The sequence below is a fragment of the Hypanus sabinus genome, chromosome 8 (genome assembly GCF_030144855.1).
Source record: "Hypanus sabinus isolate sHypSab1 chromosome 8, sHypSab1.hap1, whole genome shotgun sequence".
In the NCBI taxonomy this organism is placed as follows: Eukaryota; Metazoa; Chordata; class Chondrichthyes; order Myliobatiformes; family Dasyatidae; genus Hypanus; species Hypanus sabinus.
The window spans coordinates 76,354,586-76,374,991 of NC_082713.1; the positions used below are offsets into that span (position 1 = coordinate 76,354,586).

At 45.1% G+C, this 20,406-nt stretch overlaps 1 protein-coding gene across 1 annotated transcript; it reads right to left on the reverse strand.

The window, feature by feature from the left end:
- Positions 1 to 1,818: 1,818 nt before the first annotated feature.
- On the reverse strand, positions 1,819 to 15,809 carry LOC132398239 (interferon-inducible GTPase 5-like). Its single transcript, XM_059977376.1, has 3 exons — positions 15,489 to 15,809; positions 8,944 to 9,077; positions 1,819 to 4,947 (listed from the first exon to the last, which is right to left on the reverse strand). The coding sequence occupies exons 2-3, from the start codon at positions 8,961 to 8,963 to the stop codon at positions 3,747 to 3,749; spliced, it is 1,221 nt and encodes a 406-aa protein (XP_059833359.1). The 5' UTR covers positions 8,964 to 9,077; positions 15,489 to 15,809; the 3' UTR covers positions 1,819 to 3,746.
- Positions 15,810 to 20,406: the final 4,597 nt, after the last annotated feature.

Below are 20,406 nucleotides of genomic sequence, written 5' to 3' on the forward strand. Positions count from 1 at the left end.
CCTCTTTGATGAAGGCAGAGCAGTGGATGTGTGTATATGGATCTCAGGAAGGCATTTGATAAGTTCCCCCTTTTGAGGCTCATTCAGAAATTAATGAGGCAGGGGGTCCAAGGAGACCTTGCTTTGTGGATCCAGAACCAGTGATCACAGAAGGCAAAGATTGGTTCTGGATGGCTTGTATTTTACATGGAGGACATGTCCTGTGGTGTTCCACAGGGATCTGTTCTGGGACCCCTCCTCTTTGTCATTTTTATAAATGATCTGGATGAGGAAGTAGAAGGTTGGGTTAGTAAGTTTGCTGAAGACACAGAAGATGGGGTGTTGTGGATAGTCTGGAGGGTTGTCAGAGGTTACAGCATGACATCAATAGGATGCAGGACTGGGCTGAGAAGTGGCAGATGGAGTTTAACTCATATAAGGGTGAGTTAGTTCATTTTGGTACGTCAAATATGATGGCAGAATATACTATAAATGCTAAGACTCAGGAGAGTGTGGAAAAGCAGCAAAATCTTGGGGTCCATGACGATAGGGCGCTCAAAGCTGCTGCGCAGGTTGACAGCACTGTTAAGAAGGCGTTTGGTGTGTTGGCCTTCATCAACTGTCGGATTGAGTTCATCAGCCTTGAGGTAATGTTATAGCTATATAAGACCTTAGACGCCACTTGGAGTACTGTGTTCAGTTCTGATCACCTTATTACAGGAAGGATGTTGATACTATAGAGAGAGTGTAGAGGAGATTTACAAGGATATTGCCTGGATTGGAGAACATCCCTTAGGAGAATAAATTGAGTGAACTCGGCCTTTTCTGCTTGGAGTGACAGAAGATGAGAGGTGACCTGATGGAGGAGTATAAGATGATGAGAGGCATTGATCATGAGGCTTTTTCCCAAGGCTGAAATGACTAATAAGAAGGGGCATAGGCTTCAGGTGCTTGGAAGTAGGTACAATGGGGATGTCAGAGTAAGTTTTTCACACAGAGTGGTGGGTGTGTGGAATGCACTGCCAGTGAAGTTGGTAGATGCTGATACAATAGGGTCTTTTAAAAGACTCTTCGATAGGTACATGAGCTTTGAAAAATAGAGGGCTATGTGGTAGGCAAATTCTAGGCAGCTTCTAGAGTAGATTCCATGGTTGGTGCAACATTGTGGGCCGAAGGGACTATGTTACATCATCCTTCAGGGAGAAGCAGTCCTTCCAAGTGAAACAACACTAAACCTATGAGTCTGTCGGCATCATCTACTCTATCCAGTGCTCACAGTGTGGCCTCTGGTACATCAGGGAAACTTAATGTAGAAGGAGAACCACTTCATTGAGGACCTTTGCTCCATCTATAACTAAAGGTGGGATTTACCGGTGATCAGCTTTTATTTCAACTTCCCATTCCCATTCTGAAATGTCTGTCCACGGCCTCCTCTAGTGCCATGATGAGACCACACTCAGTTTGGAGGAACAAAACTGTTATGTTTTGTAACCCGAAAACATAAAACTAATCAAAAGAAAAACATGGAGAGACTGGGACAAACGTGCTCTCTTCATTTTTACTTTTACTGAGGCGTGCACAAATGATGTGGTGATGTGATGATGTATGACATTCATGCACTGTTACATATAACCCATAATTATTATTAAATAAAAACAAAGAATGCTTAATCAAACAATACATTTGCAATATTACTCAAATGCACACACACACACACACACACACAGTTTACTACAGAATCCAACTGCTATATAGATATCTACAGAATAACTGGTGAGTTGTTGATTGTGGAGTGTGTTGCTTTACGACATGCAAGGACAAAATTGGTGAGTTTCTTAATCAAATTTCAAAGTACATTTATTATCAAAGAATGAATGAATCATACAATCTTGAGATTTGTTTTCTTACAGGCAACCACAAAGCAAGAAACCAAAAAGAACCCAATGAAAAGAAAATCAGATAAAGACCAACACCTGGTGCAGAGAGAAAGGGAGAAATAAACACAGATCATTCAAACAATAGAAGTCAGCAACAGCATTCTGAACCAAAATGAGTCATTCACTCCAAACCCCAGAGCAGCCCATAGTGGACCCAAAGCCTCAGTATCAGTTCATTACATTAGTGGGTACAGAGGACAACATCCAGGGCAGTCTTCATAGCCCCAGCACCATGGAGAGAGGAGTGGTCATTGCGGGACAACGAGTGATATCAGCTGTCGCCTGCAATCCTGACATCCTGTCTTTCCAGTATATCTAGGCCAGTGTTTAAATTGCCCAAACAGTGTGTCATACTTTGCACTGGGACCCAGGCACCGCTGAAGGGGAAGGCTCCAAGCCTAGACAATCTATCAGCATTTTCATGATTTGTCATCCACTTGAATTTGATCTTGTAATTGTGTCCTCCAAGAATCAGAGCCCGTCTTTGCATTTGTGCAGCTGAAGTTAATGGAATATTCTTCAGTGGACTGAAAATGGACACCAGTGGTTGATAATCAGTAGTGATGGTAAACTCTCTACAGATCGTGGTTGTATCATTTTACTCCCCAAACAAGACTCAAGGCCTCTCTGTCAATCTGTGCATTATTTTTCTCTGCAGCGGTGAGGAAACATGACACAACAACTATGGAACATTCACATACATCACTCATCACTTTTGCCTTGAATGCACCTGTGCCTAAGACAAGGCATCACAGACAAGCTTCATGGGATGGTGTGATTCATAATGTGTGAGTACAGTGACTGATGTCACCATCTGTTGGTCTCAGTTAAGTCCACAGCTGAAAACTTCACTCCAGAGATATCCTCTATCCTGGGCAGAGGGCATTGATCTACTTTCAGGACTGGGTTGGTGTTGACTTTAAAATCACCACAGATCCTGTCAGACCCATTCTTCTTGGCTAATGTGAACACTGCTATTGCCGATGGGCTCCACACAATCTCGAAAATAATTATTTACCCTCCAGCTGATCTAGCTCACTGGCTACTTTATCACTGATGGTAGAAGGAACCAAATGGGCTTTATAAAATTTGGCTGTGGCATTTTCAGTAACACTATTTTACTGTTGATAAGTTTGAGTTTTCCAATGTCATCTTTGAACACTATTTACTTTTGTCTGCCGCACATGCTTTGTGACCTACATTACTGCATTTTCTGCAAGTTTCCCCTTTAAACCTGAAATAGTCTGGTGTATGTGAGCCCTTGCCACAATGGTTACACAATCCGATTGTCAGGCTCATCTCTCTTTAGACGCTGAGATTTAGTTCCAGCTCACTTTCATTCCTGACTGCAACTCAGTCGTGTCTCTGGCTGCTGTTTCATCTGATACTGCAAGTTCTTGCAATGCCAGTCCATTGCCCTTTTTATGATGTCACAATCAGGTCTCTATAGATATTGAAGGGAAAACACAGCCACCAGTTTGTGCACAGCAATATTGCATACACTGTGACCTTATAGTGTCCACACAGTCTGACACTGGGCTATTGATTGACGGGTGAGCATCATTCAGATACCTGAATATAACTTCTCAGCGCTTCTTCAAATTAAAATTACATGTCATATATGTCCATCTGTTTCATGTCTTTAACAGATTGGGACTCCCTCAGTCAGGCACAAGTGTTCCTCAGAAATGGATAAGAAATATTTCAGAAGGAAAGCAGCAAAGGGGAAAGTTGTCATGTAGAATTACAGCAGGGTTCAGTGACAGGCCGATTGAATATTTTTACCGCAGTATAACATGAGCTCATTGTTTTGATGTTGGCGCTGACCAGTTAATCAATGCCATATGCAACCTTCACCACCCTCTCTGCACTCTCTGTAAGGTCCTTCAGAGCATCGGTCAGTATTCTGTAGGTCATGAGAAATGATGATCCTGCTCCAAAAATGGAACCAATGATAGGGATGAAGTTAAGACCAACTTCCAAAGCTGAAACGGCAACAGATGTAGCACCCCAACCTAACCTTTTAATTATATCTTTATTTATTATCCCCAGCAGAAGAGGGTTAACAACGGCCTTAAGCTCTTTAACAGGTTTTTCTGTGATGTTGGCCAGTCTTTGAAGAGAAGCTTCATCCAGACCCAGGTGTTTACGAAAAGAGATTATTTCCTCAATCAGAATGGTGATGTCACAAGCAAGGGAGAGACCAGGAATGGGGACTGCTCCTACAGCTCCCGAAATTGTTGCCGACATCCAGACATGTTGCTGCAGCATCTTGCTTTTCCGCTGAACAATCTCCACACTTCTGTTTGCATAGGCCAGAACAAAGATCCTTTTCTTTATATTCGGGAGATCACCTTCAAGTTTATCATTTAAACAATTGAAATCATATCGATCCTGTTCAAAACTGGATATTAGGAACACAGGTGGGGTCTGAATCCCCACTTTTCTCAAATTATTGACACAGTCACTCCGAATAATATCCAGCTTTTCTTCCACATTAATTTTCTTTTTTCCCCCCTTTGTCATTGAATAAATATCTTGATCAACCTTAGCGCGGACAAAGTAGAAATTTTTCCCAAGCTTTTTAATCTCTTTAGCAAGTATTGCATCATTTTCTTTGAAACGATTCGCTGATATTATGATGAAGAAATCGTACCTTCCAAATTCCATTTTCTTGAGATATTCGCCAGCTGGAAATGTTGTGGATCCGATCCCCGGCAGGTCCCAGTAGCAGACAGTAGACTGATTGGGATGTGGGTACATGGTTGGCTTCATTGTAGTTTCCTTGACATTAACTTCAGCAGCTCCCTCATCGGTGTCCTCAAGTCCTCTCATGGCATTGATGAAGATGGATTTTCCTGTACCTGTTTCTCCTGTCACTGCAATGTTCAGCTCTGTCTGATCCAGTTCTGCTAGCTTCTGTTGTATCAGAAAGGTAACTTTTTCCATGCTGCCTTTTTCATAGTATTTCAGTTTTTCGAGCTGTTCCATTGTGAAAAATGTGGCATTCTCAGACTGAGTGACCAGTTGCCTGAAAGGGAACAGGTTCTGTTAGAATTTCTAAACACAAAAACTTCCATTTCTACAGATCCCTATTTGGTTGTCAACCATCTCATATGTGACAACGTGCGGTGAACAACTAACCCAAAATTCAGCTCATCTTTGGGATGTGGGTGGTAATTGCAACATACAGGCAAACCTACAGGACAAAGAATGCTTGTAAATTTCATGTGGATAACACCATAGGTCAGGCTGCAATCTGGCTCTCTAGAACTATTGCGTATTGGAAATCTATCCATACAACCTCACAATATCAATGCAGAAGTCCTTACATGAGAGCTGCCAGTTCAACCAGTATCAACTCCATCATAAATGACCTTCCTTTCTCCACACGGTCAGATGACAGAGATTTGCTGATAATTACACAAGATTCAATTAGTTTGACAATGAAAACTGAACAAATTCATGCCTGCTGTTACAAAGTGACCCTGGGGGTGCAGTGGACTGACACCACCAGTGACCTGGCTTCATCCTGGTCTCTGGTGCTGTCTGTGTGGAGTCTGCATGCTCTCCTGTGACCGTGTCAATTTCCCATGGGTGATCCTGCCACACTGTATTAGTTGTTACGATAATGTGCCCCTGTAAATTGCTTGTCATGGAGTTGGTGCTGGGGAAGTTGGAAACTGGATGTGTGTGTGAGAGAGAATTTGTTGGATGGAAATAAGCAGGTGCATGGGAAAGGTGGGAATGCTCAGTGTGGGGGGGGGGTGTGGAGGGTGGCAACAGAGATGAGTCTGGTTAACAAAAGACAAATAGAAAAGTATTAGTGATTTGAAAGTACGAAAAATCTGTAAAACATTGATGTCTGCGATAAATAAAGACTAGTAACATATCCTTGTACCAGGCTGTGACCATCTCCAAACATGGAGAGTCTAACCACCTACTCTTGACACCAATACCACACAGACTTGTCAGTGTGTGCCACATACACGTCCCCTACACTGTTTCTTCTTGGCTACTCTGACAGCAACTCACAACCCCCAGACCTCCACTAATAAAACAGGGCACTACTGATCAGGGACAATATCACAGCTGCTCTCATAGGGAATGGATAATAGGGGCTTATCCACTGAACCCATAGGGGTAAATATGGTATCTCTAATACACATTTTTTCAGATATTTGCAGGTTGGGAATTTTTTATGTGATTTTTTTACTGAATTACCCCTTGGCCTGCTTTTTAAATTTGGCTTATGCTATTTTTCAGTTTAAACCCTTTCAAAAATGATTAATAGCTATCATTTATAAACAGTTAATGAATACTTGCATTCACCTAATGATATGGTTCAATGCACCTGGGAAGTAGAACCTGCACATGCACTTTCAGATAATCAATGGAGTAAAATTTATTATTTAGTCAATAATTCATCTATCTGCGCACGCCATATCTTAATTCAGTTTTAGATTGTACACAGGGCCCATATGTTCAAAGATAAATTGGCACATATTTTTCCTAATATAAGCCCTATTTGTGACAGATATAACGCAGAAGTGGCTACTCTAACTCATATGTTTTGGTTATGTTTAAGTTTAAACAATTTTTGGAGGGATGTGTTTGGAATATTATCTAAAGTTATAGATGTGAATGTTCAACCTAATCCACTAACAGCAATTTTTGGAATTGTTCCAAAGGAAGCAAGCAAAGTGTCTGCTTCCACCCAACATGTGATAGTTTTTTCAACTTTACTGGCTAGGAGAGCTATTTTGCTGCACTGGAAAGAATCTAACCCACCTACTGTTTTCTATTGGCTCTCCTCCCTTAAGTCATGTCTAAGCTTGGAGAAAATTAGAAGCCAGACATTTGATACATCCTTTAACTTTGAACAAGTCTGGCAAGGGTAAAACTCAAGGTGCAATTACTCTGAGTGGATTATGTTATAGAGCCCCCAGTAGCAACCAAGATTCTGAGGAATAAACTGCAGGCAGCTGAGGAAAATTTGCAAAAACAGCAGGGTTGTTTTATTGTGTAACTGCCACTTCAACAAATAGACTGGGGTCTTCTTTGTGTAAGACAGGTAAACAGCGCAGAATTGTTAGGTGCATCAAAGACAGTTTCTTAAGACAATATGTGGATAATTCAACTAGAACAACATCCATACTAGACCTGATATTGGGAAGTGCGATTTGTCAGCTGACTGATCTTTCAGTCAGTGGAAATAATTAGAATCAGTAATTACAATAGCTTGAATTCTGATATCTCTGAGTAAATATAGTTGTTGCACAGAAGTATTAAATAGTGGGAGAATAATTCCCTGTGTTTTAAGCAGGAACTAGGTAGAGTTATTCAGGAACAGTTGTTGCCGGGGAAATCTCTTCTGTCCAGGGTGTTCAATGGCCAACATCACAGAGTATGGAATTGATATGATCCAGTAGTTTGGAAGGATAACTGTGGCAAGATAGGGGAGCATTTGAAAGAGGTCAAGAGGAAAAAGGAAGCATATGTACAGTTTATGAAGTTAAAATAATCAAACAGAGTCCCTGAGTGAGAGAAGTACTCAAGAAGGGAATTAGGTGAGTCAGAAAGGGCCACGAAAACTCCTTAGCATGTTCAATTAAATGAATCCCAAGGAATTCTGTACATAATCAAGAGAATAACTAGAGATTGCATAAAACTAGTCAAGGACATATGATTTGAGATATGTTTGGAGGTGGAAAATGCAGAGAAATTCTAAATGAGTACCAGACAACTTGTTGGAGGAACTCAGTCGATCATACAATATCCATGCTTGACCTACAGAATTCCTACAGGATCTTGTGTATTGATCCTGATCTCCCACATCCACAGTTTCTCTGGTGTCTCGTAAATGAGTACTTACAGTAAGCATCCAACAAGGTGAAAGTCATGGAGAACAGTGTGGGGCATGTTAATATGCTGGGGAATTGTCAGATAAAGAAAAAGGTAATGTTGGATCTTTTGAAGAATGTTAAAGTGAAAGGGGTGTTGACCATAGAAATGATTGAGGTGTTTAAAAGGTTCTTTGATAAGCATGTATAATTGTAGGGAATGGAGAGGTGTGGACCATGTGAAGGCAGAATGAAACTTGTAGGGGGAGGGATGAAGTAAAGAGCTGGGAGGATGATTGCTGAAAGGGAACGAGGCCATCCAATGTCATAATGAGGCCACAATAATGCTTCAGGGAAAACACCTTATATTCTGTTTGGGTAGCCTCCAATTGATGGCATGAACATCCATTGCTCAAACCTTACATATGGCCTCCCAGTCCCATCACCCCCTTCACCATTTTCCATCCCCTTTTCCCTTTCTTGCCTTATCTCCTTGCCCATCCATCACCTCCCACTGCTGCTCACCACCCCCTTTTAATTTGCTTCCATGTCCTTGTGTCTCTTTCACCAATCAACTTGCCAGCTCTTTGCTTCATCCCTCCAAGTTTCACCTATCACCTGGTGTTTCTCTCTCCCCTCCTCCTGCCTTTTAAATCTACTCCTCAGCTTTTCTTTTCCAGTCCTGCTGAAGGATTTTGGCCTGAAACATCAACTGTACTTTTTCCAAAGATGCTGCCTGGCCCATTGAGTTCCTCCAGCAGATTGTGTGTGTTGATTGGATTTCCAGCGTCTGCAGATTTTCTCTTGCTTGCAGGCAAGAGAATTTGTTTGAGTCATCATTAGCTCAAATGGTGTGGCGTAACATTACGTGCTGAGGGGTTTGTTCCTATGCCTGGACATTCTGTGCTCTATGATAAGGGTTTTGATGGAAGGGAACACCACCACTTACAGCTTCCCCTCCATCATACACTGATATCATTGCTCCACACGGTCACTGGGTCCACACTCAGGAATTCCAGATCCAACCCCACAATGGGATCAGATTTATCAGGATGGCAGCTGATCAGCAAAGCAGATCCCATGCACCAATGAGAATGCTGAGCACTCAGTGTGCAGTGCACTGGCAGGAGTTGCTGAGGTGGGGTTCATTGTAGAGACACACGGTATGGCATGTTCTGACCTACCTGGAGCTTGCTCCTTCCATTCTTGATGGCTGTTTCTCACGGTGTGGCCTGTGTGACAATCCAGTAATCCCAGCACCAAATGTGCAGAGTGGTTGGGGGCTCGAGCGTCCTCTTTGTCTTTTTGTTGCTGTCTCCTTGAAGGAAGTAAAAAGAGCGACTGATGGTTCTTTGTCTAGCAAGATTATTTAATGATGCTCAGCAAATCACCTTTAATCACTGGAGAATAATGCAAGAAACCAGTGTATAGAACAGTACGGCGTAGAAACAGGGTCCTTGGCTCATATTGTTCCTGCTGACCATGATGACAAAATTAACTCATCCCATCGACCTGAACAAGATACATAGCTTTGCATTCCCTGTATGTTCATGTCTCTGTCTAAATGTCTTTTAAATGCTACTGTTATGTCTGCTTCCACCACTGTCCAAGGCAGAAAGCCCCAGGCAATACCAGTCTCTGAGTAAAACATTACCTTTAAACACGCCTGTCACCGCATCTCAACCTTCTAGTATTTGATATTTCTGGGAAAATAACTCCTTCCAGGCCTAGGCAAAGTATCCAAGGCTGGAATTGAGATATAATTTTGAGACTGAGACAAGAACAAGGTTCCTGTCTCGATGCCATATGAGCCTGATGAGACTAGATGAGAACACAAAAGAAACAGAAATCCTGAACACAATTGCAATCTGAACCAAAGTTGAGCTGATGATTGAGCTCCAAATCTGAATTCAAATGTGCATTAAATATCGAAATTATGGCACCATAACATGGCCACCAATTTGTGGAGCGGGCCAGAATCTTTAAAGGGACCATGCCACTTATTGACGATCTGGAGAATTGGAGCATCTAAACCCCAGAGTGCATACTATAACAGATCCCTAGGGTATTTAGAAAATACAATGGATTCTGTTTAATTGGGACACATCAGGACCACTGCATTTTCACCCAATTAGCCGAAGTTTCATGTAAGTAGCTGAAATGGAATAAAAAAGAGAAACTGAGTAACACATTATGTAGTTAAATGAAAAACAGAACAAAGTTGAATGCTACCAAGAACATTGCAGTATTATAAAACCGTGTATGAGTTCTAAATAGTTATCAACAGGGGAATTCTTTCAGTGTGCACAAAGAGCAAAATCATTGCAGACATCCAGTACAGATAATGGATTGCATTCATGCAATGCTCTTGATGATTGCATCTTTCAAGCGTTCATTTTCATTGTAACATTCAAAATAATTGTTGATACTTTCAAATTCTTCATAGTGCCTAACTTGTTGAAGCAGTGAAATGGTTTTGTTTTCACTCCTGCCATCTCCAAGACTGAATGCTTGCAACTACAGTCATCAAAACAGTTCAGAATTGTCTTACTGCTTATTTCTCATCAACTATCAGTGACAAAAAGCACTGCTTTTGAACACAAACACACACTCACACACACACACTGATGCTATTTAAAAACTATTTAGTTTAAGCAAGGTGTAGCATCCAACTAGCAACTAAAGCTAGTTAAACTGTTCAACAACAATCTCCTTCCCCAATTCAGCAGCATAGTGTCCCAAGTAAAGGAAGGGAATCCTGACAGTTTCCTCTATTAGGATTTGTTCTTTAAGCATTATCCCAAATAACTGGCTGACCTGATTTAACACTGGCCAAATTAACCAGAATCTACAGTATCTGTATTCCAGAAGTGAGCAACAAGTCAGTCTAGGCTTCTTTCCTCCTTCATTTGATTGACAATTATAAGAGGAAACTTTCAGCAAGAGCTGTAATTTGCTGTGTTCGAAGTTCAAACTTCAAAATAAAGTTATTATCAAAATTTGGATATGTTACCATATACGACTATTCTGATGGTCAGTTCTGAAGCCAGTGTGTTTAGTTTTAGGGAAATACTATGCAGCACAGAAATAGACCCTTCAGCCCACCATGTCCATTCCGGTCAACAGATACTCATCTGGAATAATCCTCTTTTCCAGCACGTGGTCAGAGAATACAATGACAGCGAAACAGAACTTTGAACAGTGACCAATTAGTGTTTGGAATTGATTGGCAAATTAATGGAAGGCAGGACCAAATGCAGCAGCCGTTGTCTGAGTGAACGTTGTCAGAGTCACGATCTTGAGGCTTCAGCGAAGAGAAGCTTCAGTCAGAGAACGCTGAGGAAAGAAAAGGTCAAGTTTTTTTGTTCCCTTCAATATATCTGCACAGCTAGGACAGTATAGATGATAGGCAGAATAGTGGAATTCTCCTCTTCAGGAGGTGGGATTGAAGAGAGGATGTCCAGGCCCCTGACAACTACAACTGCGAGAAATGCATTCAGCTGTAGCTCCTAACAAACCATGTTTAAGGAGTTAGAGCTGGAACTGGTTAAACTCCACATCATTTCGGAGACTGGTGGGGTGATAGATAGGACATACAGAGAGATAGTTACACCCAAGGTGCAAGACATAGACAACTGGGAGATTGTCAGGAAGCAGAAAGGAATTAAAGAGCCAGAGGCTATCTCCCTCAATAATAAGAATATCACTGCATATTGTTCAGGGAAAGACATAGCAGAGGAAAGTCACAGCAGTTGGGTCTCTGGCATGGAGTCTGCCTCTGTGAGTCAAAGGAAAGTGGGGAGAAGAGGCACGCTGGGATGTCAGGGGATTCATTAGTTAGGAGTATGGGCAGGATGTTCTGTGAGCGAGAACGAGATTCCAGGATGGTATGTTGCCTCCCAGGTATCAAAATCCGGGTTATCTCAGATCGAGTCCTCAGCATTCATAAGTCAGAGGGTGAACAACCAGAGGTTATAGTCCAATGTAGGTACTAATGACCTGGGTAGGACAAGTGACAAGATTCTGTGTAGGGAGATTCTGTGAGTTCAAAGAGTTAGTGCTAAGTTGAAGAGTGGGATCTCTGGAGTTTTGATCTCAGGATTGCTACCAGTGTCATGTGTTAGTGAGGCCAGAACTAGGAAGAATATGCAGTTTAAAACATGGCAAAGGAGTTAGTGTAGGAGGGAGGGCATAAGACTTTTTGGATCATTGTGCTCTCTTCCAGGGAAGGTGGGATTTGTACAGAAGGGTCAGCATGCACATGAACTTGAGGGGGACTAATATCCTAGGAAGGAAGGTTTGGTAGTGCTGCATGATGGGGTTTAAACTGGAGGTGCAGTGGGATGGGAACCAGAATGCCAGAACAGTTAGTGGAGAGGCTGTGGAGGCAGATGTTGGTAAGAACTCAGCCAAAATTAGGAATCAAAAGGTTACACATGGTGTGACTAGTGTCCTGAGCTGCATATATTTCAATACATGATTGTAGGAAAGGCAGAAATAGTGCTGAAGATGAGTTAGCTGGTTTACAGAGGGAATCTGTAGTGTCAAGAGGCTGTTGATAGGACAGAATTGCAGTCAATAGGATGAGTTGTAACGTAAAAGGTGGACAGAATAGAGAAAGAGTGAATACAGGACTGAAGTTGTATTTGAATGACTGCAGTACGTAAAATTGCAGCACAGTTACAGAAATGTCTGGTCATGAACTTTAGTGGACGAAATTAAAGGGTAACTATTTTTTAAATGGAAAAAAAATACAAAAAAAATGAGGTGCCAAGTGACTTGAGAGACCTTGTGCATGATTCCCTAAAGATTAATTTGCAGGTTGAGTCTGTGGTGAGGAAGGCAAATGAAATGTTAGCATTCGTTTCAAGAGGACAAGAACATAAAAGCAAGGAGGTAAAGTTGAGATTGATAAAGCACTGGTGAGGCCTCACTTGGATAATTGTGAAGTTTTGGGCCCCTTATCTTAGAAAGGCTGTGCCGAAAGTGAAGAGGGTTCAAAGGAGGTTCATGAAAATGATTTCAGGATGGAATGGTTTGTCAAATGGCTCTGGGGCTGTATTCACAGGAAATCAGAAAAATGACCTCATTGAAACCTATCTTGATAGAGCAGATGAGGAGAGGATGATTCTTATTGTTGGAGACTCTAAGCAAATCAGATGTTCCCATTTCCAAGACCTACATCTGAAGAGCTGCCTCATCTATGGAAGGCACAAGTCTTTTGGCCTCTGCAGTCCACTGGCTGTCAGCGGAAACGGAGAAGGGCAGTCTCAGGAAGAGGAGGATGTCACCTGAGGGTTTAGGGGAGCTTTTAAATCGTTCCCTGAAGTTTTCTGCCAGGCTCGTCACCAAATCCTTCATCACTGGATCCTCCCGCATTTCGTTCTTCTCGCAATGTTCCCGCAGACATGGAGAATGCAACTTTCTCCCGTGAGTGTCTCTCTCCAGAAGGTTCCGCTCCGACCGGAAAGCTTCAATCGCCTCGTACATGTCCGCAACAGTGTGGTTGTTGCCTTGTAATCGCAGATTAAGTTGATTTAGATGAGACATGATGTCACACAAAATAAGAACATGTGCCATCACCTTGGTGTCACTTGAAAACCTCTTAAACCCTTGTGCTTTTTGACTCTGCAGGCTGGATAAAAATGAGACAAGCTCATCGCGCAGATCGCACACCCTCTCCAACACACGACCAAAACTAACCAGCCAGTGTACGGTGTGAGATGAGATTAAAATAAATTAGAGCAGAGCGCACTTTATTTACATGTTATGAAAGGTGCGATCACGTAATTGCCAACGGGTCGGCGCGGTCCCGATATTTGGTTCTCAGGGTCCGGACCTGGCCCGATGTCCGCCTGTTGGGGTTGTCTGTCCTACGTGATGAGGCCAAACTTCCCGTAGACTTGCTTAAAGTTGTAATAGAATATAAAAACCGACTCTATTATAATACAAGTACATATTTAAGGTCACATTTTCTGCATATACCCAACTTGGTTCACAGATTAGACAAAATCACGAAACAAAGTATTACATACACTCTTGGAGGTCTACGGCGGGGGGAGGGGGGGGGTGGCTAAGGGGTTGCGGGTGCGGGCGGGGGTGCTACCTCCCTGAAATGAGTTTTTGTAGGGTGGGATGTCTGGTAACTGCCGTCTGTAAATCAGTCAATACCCTGCGGGGAGGTTCACCGCTCCCGGAATTCCCCCTCTGTACCCATTGCGACCGCCCCAAAGACAGGCGGGCATGAACGTATCCTCGGCAAAGGGGCAGGCAGTCGGCCTGGGCAGCGCCCTCCACTTTCCGCAGCGTCGGCCCGTGAATGGCATAGGTTTCACATGCTAGGCCTATATTGAGCCTGATCATGTTACTTAGTAAGAAAATGTTCTCTCAAAATCTTGTAAAAAATGTGTCTTTCGTTACATTCTTACTCATATAACTTTTGCTTAAGGTTTTTAGTAACTTTACTATTCAACATTGTTAATAAACTTTCATTTTGTAAATACAATTAAGTAAAATCTGTTTCCAACCTATACTTAAATTAAACCAACCGAGACGAGGTTTAGAAAAGTAGATAAAATTTTGGCTTTAACCAGTTATTTAACAGAAATTGATTATGGTTGCCTTTTGAGTTTTTAAAATTTATGAAAGGGAAAGAAAGATTAATTTCAAGAAAGGTAAACTAAGCGTAACAACCTGTTGTTTTATTTTCCAAGTAGGATTGGCTAAAAAAAAATTATCTGCTAAAGAAGCATTGACAACTATTTTTGGATTGTTCTTTCTGAAACTTATTGATCACGCTAACGTACTGTGAGCTGTAGATTATTTCATCCAGGGCAAAATGTTGAACGGGATTGGTGCCGAGGATTTGTTTTCCTCCGAATCCTTCTAAACATCTTCCCATTCAATCCGCGCCCTTTGAATTCACAAAATCTCCGTTAGGGGGCAACGTCTGTCGGTATCTAATATCGTTCACATTTCCTCTCACCTTTTCTATGAAATAAATATTTAAAATTCTAGCGTTCATACAACATTGTCCTCTCGTTCACGGATGCGCGTCACCTCCAAAACTAGGGCGCACTTAGAAAAGCGGGAGGCTTCTCGGCTCTGCCGTCAACACGGTCCCCGCGAACCCGGAGGTTTGAGTTGATCTACTTTTACCCGGTGTTCAGCAGGCTTGACCCCGCACTGAAAATAATCAAACGGACTGAGAAAGTAAATGGAAGCAGGAACAATAACTTGCTTATCTTACTCGCTTCTACATGCGTCGCACGTTCCCGTACTGAGTGCAAAACTTCCCGGCTTCTCTGAATGTTGTTTAATACACCAACCCCAATACGCGGAAACATTCCATCTTGATCTTATTTTCATTAGTTTCACAGCCCTGTGAACTATCCCACTGGTCCAGAAGGCACAACGAAGTCAAAGTAAAACTTAAAGTGTGTCTATGTTACCATACACTGCACTACCTACAGATAGGTTTTTGCAGTAATTTACAGGAAACTAAATAAATTTATGCAAACATACTCTACTTACTCAAAGAAGGACAAGCAAGTTATGCGCTAAAGAAGACACATTATGTAAACAGAAAAATAATGCTCGAGAAAGGATGGTCTAACTCGAGAGGATTTGTTTTCCTCTGAACATCTTACCCTTCAAAATGTGCCCTTTGAATTCACGGGTCTCCGTTATGGGACAACGTTTCCCGATATCTAATGCCTTTCAAACTTACCTGTAAAATAAATGTTTAAAATGCCAACGCCCATAAAATGTCGTTCTCTCTCTCTCACGGATGCGTACCACCTTCAAGACCAGGGCGCCCTTAGAAAAGCGGGAGGCTTCTCGGCCGCAGCACTCTCCCCGCGAACCCCGAGGTTTGAGTTGATCTCCTTTCACCCAATGTTCGACAGTCTTGTGAATGAAACCCAGTGTTGCCTCATTCAGCGCTGAGAAAGCGAATGGAAGCAGGATCAGTAACTTGTTTATCTTATTGGTTTTGGTCTGTTTCGCAAAAGTTCCGGCTTCTCTGAATGTTGCACCAACCCCAATGCGGGGAAACACTCCACCCTGAGTTGTTTCCGTTCGTTTCGGGGAATTGCTTTCCTGATGTGAAAGTTTAGTTTCGCTTTCACTCGAACTCTGAAAACAGCGACAGAGAAGCCAAGTGTGCCGGCAATTATGGGAGGACACTCTGCTCCAGAGAGAGAAATGCGGGGAGCTCCATAACACTGAAGCACAGGTTCGGGTGGTCAGGCATCGACTCCCGGTCAGTGCCAACGTGAGAAAACATCCCGTGAACTATCCCACTGTTCCAGAAGGCACAACAAAGTCAAAGTAAAACTTGGTATCATATACTGCATTTCCATATCCTGCATTACCTTGAGATAAATTTTAGCAGTAATCTACAGGAAAATAAAGACATACAATTGAACATGTGGAAACATATACTGTACATACACAAAGATGGACAAAAATATGTTCAGAGTTGTGGTGAGCGAAGTTATCCACGTCATTATAGAAACCTGATGACTTCAGGGTAATAACTGTTTCTGAATCTGATTCTGTGGGACCTCTGACTCCTCCTCTTATCCGATGGTAGTCGTGAGGAGAGAATAGCCTGGATTGCAGGGTCCTTGGTGATGGATGCTGCTCCCTGTGGCAGCGCTCCATGTCAGTATTCTCAATGGTCATGAGGAGTTGGCATGTGATGGACTGGATTGTTTCCACCTCTTTCTGTGGAGCAGTGATTCCCACCGGGGGCAGTTTTGTGTTCCAACTCCGGGTCTTCCAGTTGTCCCATGTTTCTTTGGGTTTAATCATAGGCACCTGATGCTCATCTTGGGGCCGGGAATATAAGTGGCCCTGGGTTCGAGTGTAGGTGCTGGTTTGTCTGGTCAGTATCCCGTCCTCGCCTCTGTGGGGTAATTCAGGCAGACTTTGTCATTACCCGGCAGTTGGATCTATCCCTTCTTGTCCTTGCCTCCGTTGGGTAAGACAGGCCTTCTTTGTTGTTACCCTGAGGCTGGACTGTTCCCTTCCCTTCCACTTTTTCTGTAGCCCTTGGCTGGAGCCTTGCCTGCATACCTCCCTATTCTCGCTGTCAAGTTCTACTGCAAGAGCAAGACCGGAGCTTTGCTGTGTCCAGATAAGGAACTGTCTCTTTCTGTCCACACCATTGTTAGGCAGATCTGGCTGTTTGCCGCTACTGAGTGCTGGGAACTGTCTCATTGTGTTCAGCTTTCTGTGTATGAGTCCCGGCCCTAGGTCCTGTTCCCAAGGAGGGGTCCCGGCTCTGTGCTCGGCATTCCTGTCTCCCAAGGCTCTGTGTTCAGCATTCCTGTCTCCCGAGACCAAGGCTCTGTGTTCGTCATTCCTGTCCCCCTAGACCAAGGCTCTGTGTTCAGCATTCCTGTCCCCCGAGACCAAGGCTCTGTGTTCGGCATTCCTGTCTCCCAAGACCAAGGCTCTGTGTTTGGCATTCCTGTCTCCCGAGACCAAGGCTCTGTGTTCAACGTTCCTGACTCCCAAGGACAAGGCTCTGTGCTCGGGATTCCTGTCTCCCAAGGCTCTGTGTTCAGCATTCCTGTCTCCCGAGACCAAGGCTCTGTGTTCAGCATTCCTGTCTCCCGAGACCAAGGCTCTGTGTTCAGCGTTCCTGTCTCCCGAGACCAAGGCTCTGTGTTCAGCATTCCTGTCTCCCGAGACCAAGGCTCTGTGTTCAGCATTCCTGTCTCCCGAGACCAAGGCTCTGTGTTCAGCATTCCTGGCTCCCAAGGCCAAGGCTCAGTGTTCAGCGTTCCTGTCTCCCAAGGCCAAGGCTCAGTGCTCGGCGTTCCTGTCTCCCAAGGCTCTGTGTTCAGCATTCCTGTCTCCCGAGACCAAGGCTCTGTGTTCAGCGTTCCTGTCTCCCAAGGCCAAGGCTCTGTGCTCAGCATTCCTGTCTCCCGAGACCAAGGCTCTGCGTTCAGCGTTGCTGTCTCCCAAGGCCAAGGGTCTGTGCTCGGCATTCATTTCTCCCAAGGCTCTATATTCAGCATTCCTGTCTCCCGAGACCAAGGCTCTGTGTTCAGCGTTCCTGTCCCCCGAGACCAAGGCTCTGTGTTTAGCGTTCCTGTCTCCCGAGACCAAGGCTCTGTGTTCAGCGTTCCTGTCTCCCGAGACCAAGGCTCTGTGTTCAGCGTTCCTGTCCCACGAGACCAAGGCTCTGTGCTCGGCATTCCTGTCTCCCAAGACCAAGGCTCTGTGTTCAGCGTTCCTGTCTCCCGAGACCAAGGCTCTGTGTTCAGCGTTCCTGTCTCCCAAGGCCAAGGCTCTGAGCTCGGCATTCCTGTCTCCCAAGGCTCTGTGTTTGTCGTTCCTGTCTCCCAAGACCAAGGCTCTGTGTTCAGCGTTCCTGTCCCCCGAGACCAAGGCTCTGTGCTCGGCATTCCTGTCTCCCAAGACCAAGGCTCTGTGTTCAGCGTTCCTGTCTCCCGAGACCAAGGCTCTGTGTTCAGCATTCCTGTCTCCCAAGGCCAAGGCTCTGAGCTCGGCATTCCTGTCTCCCAAGGCTCTGTGTTCAGCGTTCCTGTCTCCCGAGACCAAGGCTCTGTGTTTAGCATTCCTGTCTCCCAAGACCAAGGCTCTGTGTTCAGCGTTCCTGTCCCCCGAGACCAAGGCTCTGTGCTCGGCATTCCTGTCTCCCAAGACCAAGGCTCTGTGTTCAGCGTTCCTGTCTCCCGAGACCAAGGCTCTGTGTTCAGCGTTCCTGTCTCCAGAGACCAAGGCTCTGTGTTCAGCGTTCCTGTCTCCCGAGACCAAGTCTCTGTGTTCAGCGTTCCTGTCTCCCGAGACCAAGGCTCTGTGTTCAGCGTTCCTGTCACCGAAGACCAAGGCTCTGTGTTCAGCGTTCCTGTCTCCCAAGGCCAAGGCTCTGTGCTCGGCATTCCTGTCTCCCAAGGCACTGTGTTCAGCGTTCCTGTCTCCTGAGACCAAGGCTCTGTGTTCAGCGTTCCTGTCTCCCAAGACCAAGGCTCTGTGTTCAGCGTTCCTGTCTCCCAAGGCCAAGGCTCTGAGCTCGGCATTCCTGTCTCCCAAGGCTCTGTGTTCAGCGTTCCTGTCTCCCGAGACCAAGGCTCTATGTTCAGCGTTCCTGTCTCCCGAGACCAAGGCTCTGTGTTCAGCGTTCCTGTCTCCCAAGGCCAAGGCTCTGTGCTCGGCATTCCTGTCTCCCAAGGCTCTGTGTTCAGCGTTCCTGTCTCCCGAGACCAAGGCTCTGTGTTCAGCGTTCCTGTCTCCCGAGACCAAGGCTCTGTGTTCGTCGTTCCTGTCTCCCGAGACCAAGGCTCTGTGTTCAGCATTCCTGTCGCCCGAGACCAAGGCTCTGTGTTCGTCGTTCCTGTGTCCCAAGACCAAGGCTCTGTGTTCAGCGTTCCTGTCCCCCGAGACCAAGGCTCTGTGTTCAGAATTCCTGTCTCCCAAGGCCAAGGCTCTGTGTTCAGCGTTCCTGTCTCCCGAGACCAAGGCTCTGTGTTTAGCATTCCTGGCTCCCGAGACCAAGGCTCTGTGTTCGTCGTTCCTGTCTCCCGAGACCAAGGCTCTGTGCTCGGCATTCCTGTCTCCCAAGGCCAAGGCTCTGTGTTCAGCATTCCTGTCACCCGAGACCAAGGCTCTGCGTTCAGCGTTCCTGTCTCCCAACGCCAAGGCTCTGTGCTCGGCATTCCTGTCTCCCAAGGCTCTGTGTTCAGCAATCCTGTCTCCCGAGACCAAGGCTCTGTGTTCGTCGTTCCTGTGTCCCAAGGCCAAGGCTCTGTGTTCAGCGTTCCTGTCTCCCGAGACCAAGGCTCTGTGTTCAGCGTTCCTGTCTCCCGAGACCAAGGCTCTGTGTTCAGCGTTCCTGCCGCCGAGACCAAGGCTCTGTGTTCAGCGTTCCTGTCTCCCGAGACCAAGGCTCTGTGTTCAGCGTTCCTGCCGCCGAGACCAAGGCTCTGTGTTCAGCATTCCTGTCCCCGAGACCAAGGGTCTGTGTTCAGCATTCCTGTCCCCGAGACCAAGGCTCTGTGTTCAGCATTCCTGTCTCCCGAGACCAAGGCTCTGTGTTCAGCGTTCCTGACCCCGAGACCAAGGCTCTGTGTTCGTCGTTCCTGTCCCCCGAGACCAAGGCTCTGTGTTCGGCATTCCTGTCTCCCGAGACAAAGGCTCTGTGTTCAGCGTTCCTGCCCCCGAGACCAAGGCTTTGCGTTCAGCGTTCCTGTCTCCCAAGGCTCTGTGTTCAGCGTTCCTGTCTCCCGAGACCAAGGCTCTGTGTTCAGCATTCCTGTCTCCCGAGACAAAGGCTCTGTGTTCAGCGTTCCTGTCTCCCGAGACCAAGTCTCTGTGTTCAGCGTTCCTGCCCCCGAGACCAAGGCTTTGCGTTCAGCGTTCCTGTCTCCCAAGGCCAAGGGTCTGTGCTCGGCATTCCTGTCTCCCGAGACCAAGGCTGTGCGTTCAGCGTTCCTGTCTCCCGAGACCAAGGCACTGTGTTCAGCGTTCCTGTCTCCCAAGGCCAAGGCTCTGAGCTCGGCATTCCTGTCTCCCAAGGCTCTGTGTTCAGCGTTCCTGTCTCCCGAGTCCAAGTCTCTGTGTTCAGCGTTCCTGTCTCCCGAGACAAAGGCTCTGTGTTCAGCGTTCCT